Source organism: Crocuta crocuta, unplaced genomic scaffold, assembly GCF_008692635.1.
Source record: "Crocuta crocuta isolate KB4526 unplaced genomic scaffold, BGI_CrCroc_1.0 scaffold791, whole genome shotgun sequence".
Taxonomy (NCBI): Eukaryota; Metazoa; Chordata; class Mammalia; order Carnivora; family Hyaenidae; genus Crocuta; species Crocuta crocuta.
Window position 1 is genome coordinate 778,434 of NW_027532408.1, and position 13,901 is coordinate 792,334.

Consider the following 13,901-nt stretch of genomic DNA (forward strand, 5'->3'; position numbering starts at 1 on the left):
AACTGATTTTGAATATGAGCTAATGACACTTGGTCTATAGTAGTGGTCCTCAACTCTGGCTACAAATTAGAATCATCTGGTAGCTTAAAAAAAAAAAATCCCAGTGCCTGGTTCTCATCCCTGGAGGTTCAGATTTAATTGCTCTGAACTATGACCTGGGAGTCTGGATTTAAAAAAAAAAATTTTTTTAACCTTTATTTTTGAGAGAAAGAGAAAATTGGGGAGGAACAGAGAGAATGGGAGACACAGAATCCGAAGCAGGTTCCAGGCTCCAAGCTATCAGCACAGAGCCTGACACAAGGTTTGAATTCACAAACCTTGAGTTCTTGACCTGAGCCAAAGTTGGATGCTTAACTGACTGAGCCACCCAGGCATCCCATGGGCATCTGGATTTTTTAAAGCCCTCACAGGATGATTCCACATGCAGCCAGGGTTGAGAACCACTGTGCTAAGAACTCACTCAATCCCCAAGCTGAGTGTATTCTAATAATAGTTCTATTTGTTCCCCAAGTGACTTGTATACCAACGCATTTTAAATAGTTCATATGAATATAAAAACATCACAGTGGCTGTTTCCACCTCGCGTTAATTTGATAGATTTCGGGAAAGGATATAGTACAGTTTTTTGTTTGTTTGTTTGTTTTGTTTTTGACAATTGAATTCCTAGAGTACCTCTGGGCTTACTTGATGGCTCTAACCAGCAACTGGCATTTATCAAGGTCTCACCATGTGCCGGGCACTGTGCTCAATACTTCCTAATCTCAGCACAGTCATTAGCCCATCTTCATCCTCAACCCCACCAGTAAGTTTCATTTTCCCCCTCTCTCTGATTAATAAGGGTTCTGATGTCCAGAGAGGCTCACTCGCTTGCTCAGGGCTGGCCAGGAAGCCTGGGCACATCTGGTGCCAAAGATTCACTGATCCCTTGGGAAGGAGCAACTTACCTAAATATCTTCCCAAGAAATAAGGATGTCCTAACATTAGCTTTGGGGTTGAACTGTTTTTGAATTGGATTGCATTCTTTTGTGTAGCAAGAGCTCCCGTAATTTGATTTCATGCTCACTCTCAAGATGCCTGTATATGTCCAAAATTAGGAGCCCATTTCACAAATTAGTTTTCTTTCTGCACTCAGGAAACATTATTTCTGAGAAGTGTCTTGTTTCTAGCACCTAACCTAGTAGCTACCCCAGTTTTTACTTAGTGTCCCTAATACTTCTTTGAGGTGATGAACAGGCAGTGCTTTCCCCATTTTACAAGAAGGGGAACTGGGGTGCCAAGTATTTGTTATCTAGGAAATATTAGTAATAGCTACCACCAAGTGAGTACTTCCCAAGTGCCAGGCTCTGTGCTAAGCCCTTTACATCCTCTATGATTATCCTAATTTTATAGATAAGGAAACTAAGACCAAAAAAAAAAAGGTGGAGTCACTTGCCCAGGGTGATACTATTAGTAACCAAGTGCCATGTTCCTTTGCTGTTTGTTTGTTTTTTAACTTCTTATGGGCAAAATTGCAAGACACTTCATTTTCTCTCCTTTGTTAGCCTGGCCAGCCTCTGCTGTGTAGGTAATGGCATTTGGACAACCATGTCTGGAATAAGCCACTGAAGCATCAACTGGCTTTTCTTTCCGTGTGTCGAATGGCCATTTAATAGCTATTGTGAAACAAAGAATTTTCTGCCAACCTTGAATATCACACTGAGGTCAAACAGGCTCTAAATATATTCCTTTTCCAGCCATCCCAGTACCAGACTGCTTTGGTATAAACAACCCCTGAAGGTCAGAACCAGTTCCTGGAGCAGTTTCACACCCCATCGGCCACTGAGCTCTGCTGTTTTCCAGCTCTGGATTAAGGACAAGACTCTTGTCACTGCTGCTGGGGCACTTCGTTATCATACAGGCACGAAACACATAGGACAGAAACCCATCTCCCCTTCTTGCCAGTTATGAACATACCACCTTATTCTCCCTTTAGGAGTAAATAGAGACTTGATATTTTCTGATTTGTTAATTACGCGTGCACACTTACTGGCGATTCCGTAAGAAGAGGAACTCCATGCACAAAGAGACTGGCAGTGCAGTGAGTGATGGATGGAGTGTCCGGGAGAATGAAGTACCTAGCCGCCTGTGTCAGGGCAGCGGGTCGCTGATTGAGTGCAAACCTTTTTTTGTTAATGTTGTTTATCCCCCTACAGGGCATACAAAACCATTGAGGATGATGACTTGAAGTTTCCCCTTATATATGGAGAAGGCAAGAAGGTAGGCATGTGCACTTCCCCCGGACTGAGAGAACAAGGCTCTGCCTCTGCACAGCCGGTGGAGTCCCTGTGTTCCGCTCAGCAGACTGTGATTTTATAGCCTTGACGGTTTGGAAGAATATCAGCTTCCATCATCCTGCAGGCCTCCTGTCTTGAGGGTCCAAGGTGGCAGGACTGGGGGAGAGGGCGGGGAGCGGTGAGCACAAGGGACGAAAGTCTGTTTGGTGAAGATGACATTCTCCTGCTCAAATCTATTTTCCATAGCTTTTGACTGTGTTGAAACATGACCACATCCACATACGTCATCTCACTATATTTCTGACACCAAGCCATGAGGCAGGCAGAGCCGGCAGCAGTCTGTCCATTCGGTAGCAGAGGCAGCGGCGAGTCGGAGGTGAAAGCCACTCAGGCAGCCACACAGCCAGCCAGGGTGGTAAGACGTGTGGAGCCACGGCCATCTACCCGCTTCTAGAGCTCTCCCACGCCGCCACGGAAGTTCAGATTCTGCAGGTCTGCTTCTCCACTTGCCCCGGGCAAGGAGACCCAAAGCTTCACTTGGATGGAGCTCAGGGACCAGAGCCCAGGCCGAGCTCGCAAGGAGCATTGGTCACGCGCTTCCAGGGCTCCCGTGGGAAGGACACCCTCAGGAGCAGGCGCACTGTGGAGCAAAGGAAGGCTGTCCGTCCTAGTCTGTGAGCAGAGAGAGGCTAGAGGAGGTGGTCCTCCTGGACTGGGGATGAGGAAGCTTTCAGATGGTTTCCAGTGAGAACAAACCGCTTCTGAGCCACTGCCTTCTTCCTCTGAGCATGAACACACTTCACTCTGTGCTGAGACCTCCAATTAGATGTGAAAAATGGGCTCACGTTAAAAAGAATCTTCCACCGAATGTTTCCAGTTTTTGATGGGATTTTTTTTTTTTTTTTTTGAGGAAGTGGTGACTTCTTATAAAACCGAAGGATGCCTTCACCCGCAGTTGTGAGCATGTGCATGTGTGCTCAGGCATCCAGCCATACGTGTGTGAGAGAGCACGCAGGTTTAGGTTTGCGGCTCAGGGTAGGAGTGATTTCAGTACAAGGAGACGTTTCGTGCAGGGGAGTGAAACATGAATGTTGAATCATACAGGGATCATCTTTCAAACGATCTTTCCCTGTTCATGGAAATGGACCACCTCCCACCTCACCATCCTTGGTTGAGAATCACAGCAGAAAACCATTCTGTTGCTGATAGTGTTACCTGTGCCTTTCAGTATGATGGGTACGGTGAATGCACATCCTCAGCCCAGTGCCCTATGCCTGCAGCTACCGCTCTGTGTGGGGCTGAGGTTCTCAGTAAGACCCTGCTACACCCAGCGAGTTCCAGGAAGCTCAGCGCCACCTCCTATTTTCTTTGCATCCCTAGTATCTGCCCGGCCCAGGACCTGGCAATAAATGCATCAGGATTAAATAAAGTTTTCAGTTATGTACAGTACACTGTCCTCCATACCAAAGGAAAATGGAATAATGTGTTCTTAGAAGACAATCAGTATAGGATTTAAGGGAGCAGAGGCCTTTCCCGTTAAGCCAGTGTTCCTTTCACCGGGACATCGTGTCTCTCAAGTATTTCAGTTAATTAGGGCTTGCCAGTTCTGTGATAGGCAGCTGGCAAGTTCTGTCGTTGTACCTGATGGCCTGTTTTAAAAGCTGCCGTGGCTCCGATCTGTTCCAGACTTGCCCGGCAGTAAAGCGGCACAAGATCACCGTCAGTGGGCTCTTGAGAAATTGTTACAACTTAACCTGTCAGTTCCGTGTAGATCCTTGGCAGGGGTTTTGTCTTTCCCGTCTGCATACACCCACCCAGAAGCTCCGGAATACTTACACTGCCGTAACTTTTGATTTTATTTCTGCCAGTGCTTTTAAAGATTTGTGTGGGTAACACCTACATACTTTGTAAACAAGTTCGGTAACTAGCAGAAACATCAGATTTCTTTAGACTAAAAACACCCACCTGTGCTTTTCTAGCCAGAGGAGCTGCCATTGCAGTGGGGAGGGTAGAAGGGCAAGGGACTCCGAATTTTCACATTTAGGGTTGGACACTTCTTAGCTAGTAGGGAGCCAGCCGATCCAGCTCCCCACAGAACAGAGAGCTTCTGTAGCCCACCTGACCAGAAGTCCCCAGGCTTTTCATCTTGCATCTGCCTTTTACCTCCTCTAATGTGTGCCTTTAAAAAAATAAGTCATGGTTTCATTTCCACTTTAATGTAAACCTGCCCATCTTCTGAAACCTACACCAAAATCCCGCAGCCTTTTTGGGAAAACAGGATGAAGATGATAGTAATGTGTTAGATTTTAATGTTTCTTAGCATGTGTAAGTTACTGTTGTTACACCCAAACACTAGAGCGAGGATTCAAGCCCAGGTGTATTCAGCCCTGGGTCTCCCCATGAAACTACACTGGATATATTATTGAAGATCCAAGCGTTCAGCCACTGGACTCCATTCTACCGAGAATGACCTTCATTCCATCCTTCTGTGTTTACACATCCCAGTGCTGCCCATCCTTCTGCTAAAAACGTAGTGCCACCACCTCCAGGGAACCTTCTCAGCAGGATTTTTACCTCCTCTGTACTCATATAACCCATGGCTTATGTGTCTTTCAGCACTTGGCCATATTTTACATATTGTTAGTTAGATATGCACCTCTGATCTCCCTAAGCAAAGTCCTTTATAATAGGTACAAGTCCTTAGATATTTGTCCCCCACAACATGGTGCCTGCACATAGTAGGTGCTCAGTAAATGTTTGGGTAGATCAGATCTGTGGCATCCCAGGAGGTAGAAGGTTGACTGTGCAGGCATTAGTATAATAGTATTATTTCCTTAAGCATTCAGAAAACTGTTCATTTATTATCTGGAAAGCACAGGTGATGAGGTCTCAACCCTGAGGTCTCTGTGTTGTTATAAGAAAGTGACATTTTGTTCCTTTCCACCCAGAGGGAATTGGTAGGGATGTTAGGACAGGTTACAAAGTTCAAAGAGTTTCTTTTCTCTACTATAAAGTGTAATATATGAACTTGGGGAGGGTGGAAGCTGCCTTTGCCTTTTTTTTTTTTTTTTTTTTTTAATCTTTTAACTAGTGCCTGTCAGGAACTAGAGACATGGCAGTTGTGTTGAACAAATACTTATAAGGGTGGGTGTATCACAGACGGACGGATGGATGGACAGATTGTGTTGGATTTGATTTGAACTGATTTCAGGGGCTATAGACATCACCCACGTGTTGATTTAGTTTACTGGCTGCCCTTCCTTCCAGTCTCTACAAAAGAAAGCCAAAAAGAGACAGCAGCAGCCCATTAAACTTAAGATAATTGGTAGAAAAACCACTCCTTAAGTACTTAAGTGATCTTGGCAAGCCCTTCTTTGGAAATAGCTACCCATGTTAAGTTAGGAGCAGGGGATCTGGAGAGAGACAAAAAGAACTGGAAAAGTAATGTGTTTTCTTGGCGTGTGGCAGCCACATTGTGCCAGGAATGCTTTCTCTGTATGTGTTTCTGATGACCCTCTGCTTATACTCCTAGGCCCGTGTAATGGCAACTATTGGAGTGACCCGGGGACTTGGGGACCATGACCTGAAGGTGCATGACTCCAACATCTACATAAAACCATTCCTGTCTTCAGCTCCAGAGGTACTACATGAGGTTTTTGTTTCTATTTTGTTCAATCAAATATTTTCTACATGCTTCCTCCCACGGCTTGCACCTCTCACCCAGACAGGAGCCCCCTTTCGTCACATGTGCTTCTGCAGTGTTCCTACGTCCCACTCCATCCTCACTCTGACTGTCCTGCTTCAAACCTTCCTCACTTCCTGCCCAGGTGGTTGTTGCATAGCCCCTGAGTGGCATTTCCTGCCTTCTCAATCCATCCCACATATTGTCGTCAAACAGGCATTCTGACCCCTGATTGCTCAGAGACCACATCCCGGGGCTATGAGAATAAAGCCCAGACTCCTTTGGTTGGCACTCAAGGCTTATTGTAATTTGTCTGACTTTCTAGACCAAAAATTTGCTCTTTGTTCCTCTAAACTTACCAAAAAGAATTTGCTGTGTCCTTCCTGCACATGGCCTTCAGTTTCCCACAGTTGCTTAAACTATTCCTTTTGACTAGAATGCCTTTCCTCCCTGTCTACAAACTCCAAATTCTTTTTTTCTCTAGGGTTTAACTCACATGCTTCTCCTGTGGAGACTTTCCTATTTCTCCCTCCCCCATCCGGAAATAACGTCTCTCTCTATATCGATACACATAAAGCAGCTACCTTTTAGAGCACTTCCACTCTCTGCCTTATATCATACTTGTTCACGTATATACTTTATCCCCTCATAGATTTTAATTTCCTGCAGAACTTGTATCACTCAGCTGATATTTAGAGAAGTTAACTGAGAAACAGGTTGTCATATCTTTGGTTAAAAAAATTTTTTTTTCTGGGGCACCTGGGTGGCTCAGTCAGGTAAGCATCCAACTTCAGCTCAGGTCATGATCTCAAGGTTTGTGAGTTCGAGCCCCTCATCGAGCGGGCTCTGTGCTGACAGCCTGCTTCAGATTCTGTGTCTCCCTCTCTCTCTGACCCACCCCCGCTTGCGCGCATGCGCTTTCTCTCTCTCTCTCAACAATAACATTAAAAAAATTTTCCCCCTCCTGAAACTAATGTTAAAGAAACCAACAACACATTTTTTCTTATGATACAGGAAACATTAAATTCTGTTTCAGGTTATATCTTTAGAAAACATTTTGCTTTTCTAAGTTACAGAGAAATCTAAGTAATAGATTAAGGTTAAGGCTCTATTCTTTTCACCTAATAAGGAGGCTGGAGTTTGGTGGCTGCTAGTGTTGGTGCATCACCTCTAGCGCACTAGGGTCAGTATCTCTGCTGCTCTGACTTTTCCTTCGTGGTTGCAAGATGATAGCAGCAGCTTTAAGCAATAACATCTTCAGGCAAGGCATGAAAAGAGGGGTAGCAGCCTGCCTGCTCCAACCTATACTCACTTGTGTCTCATTGGCCAGAACTGTGTCACATGACCTCCCCAGCTGCAAGGAAGGTTGAAGGAGAGAGCTTTAACCTTTCCAATTTTTACAATACAGGGGAGCCAGAGAGAGGTGAGTCAGGAACCGTGGTGTTTGCATTCTGTGTAACTACCTGTTAAAGCAATGCCTTGCATCAGAAATGCCCAGAATGTTTAGATACAGCTCCATCTGCATGTTCTTCCCAAGAGTAGGGGTTGTTTTATTTTTGTAATTTTTTGTTGTTTAATTTTTTATTTATTTTTAGTTTTAATTTTTTGATGTCTATTTATTTTTGAGAGACAGAGAGCACGAGCATGGGCAGGGGAGGAGGAGAGAGAGAGGGAGACACAGAATCTGAAGCAGGCTCCAAGCTGTCAGTACAGAGCCTGACAAGGGGCTCAAACCCATGTACTGTGACATCATGACCTGAGCTGAAGTCAGATACTCAATCAACTGAGCCACCCAGGTGGCCTGGTGGGTGCTGTTTTATTGAAGGCTTTTTTTGTTGGAAGAAACCAAAACCTACTCAAGCTAACTCAAAAGAGGAGGTGTTTGTTACACTAATATTGGAAAAAAGGTTTATGGTGTCCAGAGGAAGAACCGTGAACAGCCAGCCTTTATGGGAGAGTGATTCTGGAATCAAGGCACCCCTGGTGAGCCTCAGCAATGGGAATCTGTCACCTTCATGAGGGTGTTCTGCCCTTAACATAGCCAGTCATGTTCCATGTGTCTCTGCTACCAACCCAGTTTCTCACTCTTGATTCCAGATTACCAGAGAGGAATCTCATTGACTGGACTAATTTTTTGTTCATGTTTGTTTATTTTTTGAGAGAGAGAGAAAAAAACAAGCAAGTACATGAGAGGGAGGGGCAGAGAGAAAAGGTGACACAGAATCCCAGGCAGGCTTCTCATTGTCAGTGCAGAGCCCAACTTGGGACTCAAACCCACAAACTGAGATCATAACCTGAACTAAAACCAGGAGTCAGACACTCAACGGACTGAGCCTTCCAGGTGCCCTGTCGACTCACTTTTTATACCAGGCCACAAGTGACTTCCCAGCCTATAAATTGCCTCTTCATATTGTCTTCCCCAGAGCCATGGACACAAACAGCCACCAAGGTCCACCCCTTAGCAGGGCTGTGAGCAAGGGGGTGGTTCTTTTCAAGTCTTTATTGCTGAGGCTGGCCTTCAAAATACATCTAGCCACTGGAGGCTAGGAAGCCACAGAGGGGGACATCTCCAATGAATATAGGGCATGGAAGACACACACATTTCCTGATTATCACCCAGGATTTCAAGTGAGGCCAGCTTGGTGGAAATAATAATTACCATTTGCCAAGAGCCCATAGAGTCTCTTTTAGTCCTCAGAGCAATTCTGCATGATCAAGACCAGTGCTACCTAAAATGTCCAAGGTGGATCCCTGACTACTCTATTCTGGCCAACATCAGGATCCATGAATTATTGCTGAAACTACCCCTGGCCAGGAAACAACAAATACTAGACTCATAGATTCTATATTTCCCCCTTTGAGAGAAAGCCGTTCATCAGACCCGTTAAATGGTGCCATCCCCTTTCTTCTTTGTAAAAGGGACAGATGAAGTGTGACTCATGTTCTTGGTGGTGGTGGAGGGGTCCTTAGGGAACACTATCACTTTGCTTCTTGAAGCAGAGTGAAAACCTCTTTCTCCCCCGCTTCCACACATAGCTATGCTCTCTAGATAAAGTGAGAAGTTTGGTTTGGTTTGAAGGAGAATGATTTCTATGCAGATTATAGAGTTCTGAGACTGTAGGTTTAAAACTTGGGCATGCATGGAAGACTGCCTGGGGACTGATGAAAAATCCCAGTTGGTTGATCAGAAACCTCATGTCCCCCATCTAGAGTAATGCTGGTTCGTAGGGAATTGGGTTGGGTGGTTTGGCATTGGTGAGGGATTGGGCGGGTGGACATGTTTGAAAGGAAACCGGCCACCTCTGCAAAAATATAAGTGCTCTTAGAAAAGTTGTAGAGTTCACTAAAGTGTAGTTTTCATAGTAACAGTAACAAGTAATATCTATTAACTTCATAGTCTGGGCCAGACAACTTAACTGTGTATTTTACACATGTATCTCATTTAATCCCACAACAACACTATGAGGTACATATGATTATTATGCCCATTTTACAGACTGGTAAATTGAGATGCAAGGAAGTGAAATAACTCCCCCAAGGTTGTACATTTATTAAGTAACAAGTGGTACTTGTACCCAGGTCAATCTAATTTGATTAGGGTCTGTAGGGGAGAGAAGCTGAGTGCAAAGTAATTTATTTGGACAGTGTCCACGAGGTTCGAGGGGCTCTCAGTACAGGTTTGAGGGACTCTAAGAGGATCTTTGTCCTGGGACCTACGCAGCTCGAGTTTCTCAGAGAAATACTGCTGTCCTTGGGCTGAAGTTATAGAAAACGATGGCGTAGTAGAGAAAGTAATTGGGATAGACCATAATAGCCTTTAGTGTGTGCCAACCTGGGCCAGACAGAATTGTGCAAAATAAGATTGTGCACGTATAATTTAGCTTAATGGGTATGTAGTTTAGATCCCAAGATTCCTTTGCACGAGATTAAAATCATTGTACATTTTAAATGCTTCCAGATGGAGAGGCCCTAGCCAGAACCAGGAACGGGGAGGGGGAGGTTAGAGGGAAGGGAAGGAGCAGCTGGAATCGCCTACCACAGAGAAGTGTGGAAGACCGATGCAGGGGACCCCCTCGTTCCCATTCTTGGGGCAGCAACTCTTCTTTCTTGGGTGGTAGTGATAAACTCAAACACCAGAGAGTGGCTAGCGGGCTTTTTTGGGGGAGCATGGGAAGCCACGTAAATTTATCTAAACCATCGACTGAAGAATCACTGCCTCCTTTCCTGCCTGCATCCCCTCACCCCCACCCCACGCCCACCCTGACTCTCTAACTGTAACTTCCTAAGAACATTCCCCTGCTAGGCTCCATCTTTGCCAAGCATGGGTCTTTATTTCACATTTGGTTTCTAAATTTCAAATCCGGCTCAGTCTGGTAATTTTAACAGTTGGGGAGAAAATGTGATTTAGTTCTAAGTAGAAAGTCTCCAAAATCTTCTTGGAAATAAGCATTGTTCCCTTCATCATTGTAGCTCCTAATTCGATTTGATGAGCTAAATAAAAATAAGACAAAAACATGTGTATCAAATTTATGTAAAAAAATGCTCAGGGGTTTAAAAATTAGAGAAGGGTTTCTAGCCAAACACATTTTCAGTTTCACTGAAACACAAGGCGCTGGAAAAATCTCGTGTTTGCCAAACCCAGAGAGCAGCCGCCAGGTTTGCTGAGCCTCCCTCCTGTCTTCCAAGGTCTAAGACAGGGATTTCTGGCCAGGAACTGAATTCCACCAGAGGCCCCCGCCACCCGGGCCTTGGCCTGACCACTGGATGTGGAGGCGTGTTGACTCTCATCTGGTCCACAGCATCGTGTTCTCTCCATGTCCCAGTATAAGGTGCAGCCTTTCCCATGGAAGAGAAACCGCCTCAACCAGGTCTCACTTCTTCTTGCTCAGTGAAACTCATCAATATTCACCTTCCCTATACTATCCTGACGGAGTTCAAGCAGAGAAGGAAAGGGTCTGGGAACGGAGGCGCTAGAGCCCAGCCTTGCCGCGCGTCTTTTCCAGCATTTCTCCTCCCCACCCCAGTCCGGCACGCTTCCTGATGCGTCCATTACTCGGGCACTGCAGTGCAGGTCTGCAGCCTAAACCTGCAAATGTTCTCTGCTCCGTGGCCCTCCCTGACCCATAGCAGGCCCTCCCTAGAACTAGCCTTCCTCTTCGTGCGGCCTGCTCTCCGGCCTGCACTCCAGGACTGCCCTGGCCCCCTTTTGGGCTCTTGGAAGAATGATGTCTTTTCCCGAGTGGAGGCCAGTTTGCAAAGCCAACCCCCCTCCTCCATCTGCACCCCCTCTCCCTCTCCCCCTGCCAAACTGAGCCACAAGGAGCCCGGTTTTCTCTCTGCTTCCTTCTTCTTTTCCCTGGTGTTCGAGATTCCTGTCAGCTGTTTTTCATAATTGCAGATGACTCATTTAGCTCATTCTTTTCTTCATCTATTTTTTTCTTTCATCTGAAACTGCCTTCTCCAAGAGAAGGAAGACCCTAGACTCCAGTATCTGAATGCCCACGTGACCTGCGCTATTTTAGGCTGCCTTCCCCTTCCCTCAGGTGAGGTGAAAATACCTGTTATTCACAAGGTGCCAGGAAAAGCAAGTAAGAACATCTGCAGAGGGGCGCCTGGGTGGCTCAGTCAGCTAAGTGTCCCTCTTTGACTCAGGTCATGATCTCGCGGTTTGTGGGTTCGAGCCCCACGTTGGGCTCTGTGCTGACAGCTCAGATCCTGGAGCCTGCTTCAGATTCTGTGTCTCCCTCTTCCCCTCCTCCACTTGTGCTCTGTCTCTTTCTCTCAAAAACAGACTTAAAAAAAAAAAAAAACTATGGAGCTGCCTGGCACTAGGTCTCGTACATGGTCAGAGATGGTCAGGAAGTACTAGTCTTCCTTTCCCGTCAGTTTCTGGAAGGCTTTATACTTAGGGATCCCCAGTAGTCACGCCCATATTAAGAGATAATGACTGTCTTGCTTCAGCCCCCCTCTTGTCTCCCATGAAGACATGAACAAAAGTCAAGAGCTCATCATTGGGGCACCTGGGTGGCTCAGTCAGTTAAGCATCTGACTTCGGCTCAGATCATTATCTCCCAGTTTGTGAGTTTGAGCCCCATGTCAGGCTCTGTGCTGACAGCTCAGAACCTGGAGCCTGCTTCTGATTCTGTGTCTCCCTCTCTCTCTGACCCTCCCCCACTTGCTCGCGCGCGCACGCGCTCTCTCTCTCTCTCTCTCTCTCTCAAAAATAAAAATAAACCTTAGAGAAAAGTTTTAAAAAGCTCATGGTTGACAACATTTAAAGTCTTCTTATTCTTGGTAGCTTTTCATACCCCAAGCCAAAGTCCCATTTTGGGAAAGAGCTTGTTTTATTGTACTGTGTACTTTCTGCAGTCTGAACAATTCATTAAAAAACAATATTGATGCATAATGACACAGGGCAAAACCTGTACTATATTAAGTGAAACAGAATATGGTTGTGTATACAAAGAGTGTGATCATTAAGTTGGTAAGAAGGTATATGCGTGTGTATACAAATATACACGTGAAGGAAATTTAATAAAATGTTAACAGTAATTATCTTTAGGTGGTAGAGTAGGGTAAACTTGGGTGGGGGGAGTAGAGAGGGGTGATGGGCATGGAGGAGGGTACTTATGGGGATGAGCACTGGGTGTTATATGGAAACCAACTTGACAATATACTATTAAAAAAAACTTTAAAGGTGGGAAAAATACACACCCAAATTAAAAACAAAACAAAACAAAACAAAATTCCTCTCAAAAACACCTTAGGAGGTGGTGTGAGGTAGTATTTAAAAATTCAGACTGGGAATCAGTGTTGACTTGGAGCCCTGTCTCTTACTAGCTGGGTGACACGGAAAAAGGAACTCTACCTAAATCTCAGCCTCCTCTTCAATAAAAAGAAGACAGTAGGGTCGTTAGACGTGGGAACTTAAGGAACAAATTAAATGACCTATGTAAGTGCTTAGCCAGCACATGGCATAATAAATATTCACTCCTAATCCTCTTCCAGTTCCATCAAGACCACTAAGTTGCAGTGGCTCTTCACATGGAGATCCTGGGTCCCGTAGTGTTTATTGAGCAGCACCCTAGGGAACATGTTCTCAAGAGCATTAGAATTTTGGGACAAGTTGGATGGGGGACTAGTGAAAGAATGATCAGCCATAGACCCTGTGATTCCTGCTTCCTAAGAGAGGAGGGGAATTCAGAAGGAGAGAGGGCTATACAATCATGGAAGGAGGACAAAAATAAGAAGGAAGCAGGAATGAGTCTGGGATGAAGTAAAATCTGCCGTATGGGGTCATGGGGTCGGAAGATAGCTCTGAAGGGCTGTTAGCGGTAACGAAGCTGACGATTATGGAGGGCATGGAACTGGACCCAAGGCAGTAGGTAAGGGCTTCAGCGAGGGGGCAGCATGGTAAATGTTGGGGTGTGGGCCTGTAAGAGCACATGGGCGGGGATGTGCGGTGCGGAGAGGCAGGCGGGCGGCCGTGTAGAACTGAAACTAACAGGAGGACAAAAAGCTAGGGAAGGGCCGGGACAATGAAAAGGGAGGTACATGGTTTTGTTTCCAAAAACCCCAATAACAACAACAGTATAATGAAAACTGATGGCAGACTGGATTTAGGGGATGAAGCAGAGTGAAATTGTCTAAAACTTAAAAATAAACTGCTCTCTAGCTTAAGAAGAGGGAAGAATGCTGTTTGTGGAGGCCTGAAGAGGAAAACTAATTTTATGCTTTTTTTCCCCCTCTGAGTTTTCTGAACAATTAAAAACATAGACACAGGTGCCTGGGATGAAAATAACTTTATAGCTAGTGTAAAGTTAGACCAGAAACCGTGGTTTGGATTTCAAACTTCTTATTCTTGTCCTCCACCACCACCACCCCCAGATTAAGTTTATGCACTGGCTAGCTGTGGGCTCTCCTCTCCCCGGCCCCCCCCCCCCCAA

The 13,901-nt window shown here is 45.4% G+C and overlaps 1 protein-coding gene across 1 annotated transcript in view; it reads left to right on the top strand.

Moving 5' to 3' along the window:
• Window positions 1–13,901, top strand: part of PPM1H (protein phosphatase, Mg2+/Mn2+ dependent 1H) — a 259,966-nt gene that overhangs the window by 213,047 nt on the left and 33,018 nt on the right. The window contains exons 9-10 of the mRNA XM_077778812.1: window positions 2,193–2,256; window positions 5,806–5,913. Coding sequence (XP_077634938.1) covers window positions 2,193–2,256; window positions 5,806–5,913 — 172 coding nt within the window. The remainder of the gene's footprint in view (window positions 1–2,192; window positions 2,257–5,805; window positions 5,914–13,901) is intronic.